This window comes from Ceratina calcarata, unplaced genomic scaffold (genome assembly GCF_001652005.2).
Source record: "Ceratina calcarata isolate Rehan_Ccalc_2016 unplaced genomic scaffold, ASM165200v1 scaffold5116, whole genome shotgun sequence".
In the NCBI taxonomy this organism is placed as follows: domain Eukaryota; kingdom Metazoa; phylum Arthropoda; class Insecta; order Hymenoptera; family Apidae; genus Ceratina; species Ceratina calcarata.
In genome coordinates this window covers 1-1,051 of record NW_017175710.1, presented here as the reverse complement: position 1 = coordinate 1,051, position 1,051 = coordinate 1, and the positions used below count along the sequence as shown (strand labels likewise).

Sequence of the window (1,051 nt, the reverse complement as noted above, 5' to 3'; positions counted from 1 at the left end):
GTACTTATTTTATTTTACAGGATTTTCTCATCCTATGTTATTTTTAACGACTGTATGTTTAGTTTTTACTATATAAGTATCAATCTAAACAAGAAAAACCTCTAGAATATCGTATACGTATCATGCGTTATGTGACAAGTCGAAATTTAGCATATATTTAGAATTTATGTAAGACTTGGCGAGTTTCAAAGGTTTAATCATACGGTTATAGAAAATAATAATTAAGGTATTAAATAAGGATTTCTGATTGAGATGAAAATCTTATTTAGTATCTTTAATTGGTCCAAGTCGTCCACGATAGACGATGACAGTTCTCTACAGGGATCGTTTCGATTCTTTCTGATTGCAGGTTGAAATCAAACGTGCAGAACCACGAGATTCGTCTAGCAAAATGAATGATAGTCACCAAGGCCAGTGGGGACCACCTCAACAGGGTGGCCCTCCGATGGGTATGGCTGGGAATATGGGACCTATGGGTGGTCCGAACGGGCAGATGGGTGGACCTATGATGGGGGGACCGATGGGTCCACCAGGAAATATGATGCAGCAGTATCAGGGTTGGGGAACCAGTCCTCAGACTGGAGGATATGCTGCTGGGTACACTACTCAATACAACTCTCAGGGTTGGGGTGCACCTCCCGGCCCTCCTCAACAGCAACAAATTCCGCCACCACCACATCATCAGTGGGGTAGCAGTTACAATGTCCAGCCCGCAGCAGCTACTCAAGGTTACGGAAGTTACGGTGAGTGTTTTTAGACAAACTATAATATTTTATTTTTTTTTTATTTTTGCTAGGATTTAAGCCTTTATTTATTCAATGCGGCAACAAAAATTAAAGAAGATAGTAATTTCTTCTTTCATGCGAATCGAATTTTCCTCATTTACTTGAATAAATATTACGCGAATTGACGCGTCATTAATTATAAAATAGGAATTACCTGCGACGTACCTTCATGTTGTACGTATTGAATATGTCGAAAGATTTTAATTAATGTTGAAATAAATGCAACATGATAAGTCATTAATTTCTGAAGCACGACACGCAATAAA

The 1,051-nt window shown here is 38.5% G+C and overlaps 1 protein-coding gene across 1 annotated transcript; it reads left to right on the top strand.

Moving 5' to 3' along the window:
* Window positions 1-349: 349 nt before the first annotated feature.
* On the top strand, window positions 350-782 carry LOC108628215 (heterogeneous nuclear ribonucleoprotein 27C-like; the record flags this gene model as incomplete). The annotated part of the gene is made up of 1 exon (XM_018029987.2): window positions 350-782. A coding segment is annotated over one exon (408 nt), but the record flags the coding sequence as incomplete, so codon positions are not given.
* Window positions 783-1,051: the final 269 nt, after the last annotated feature.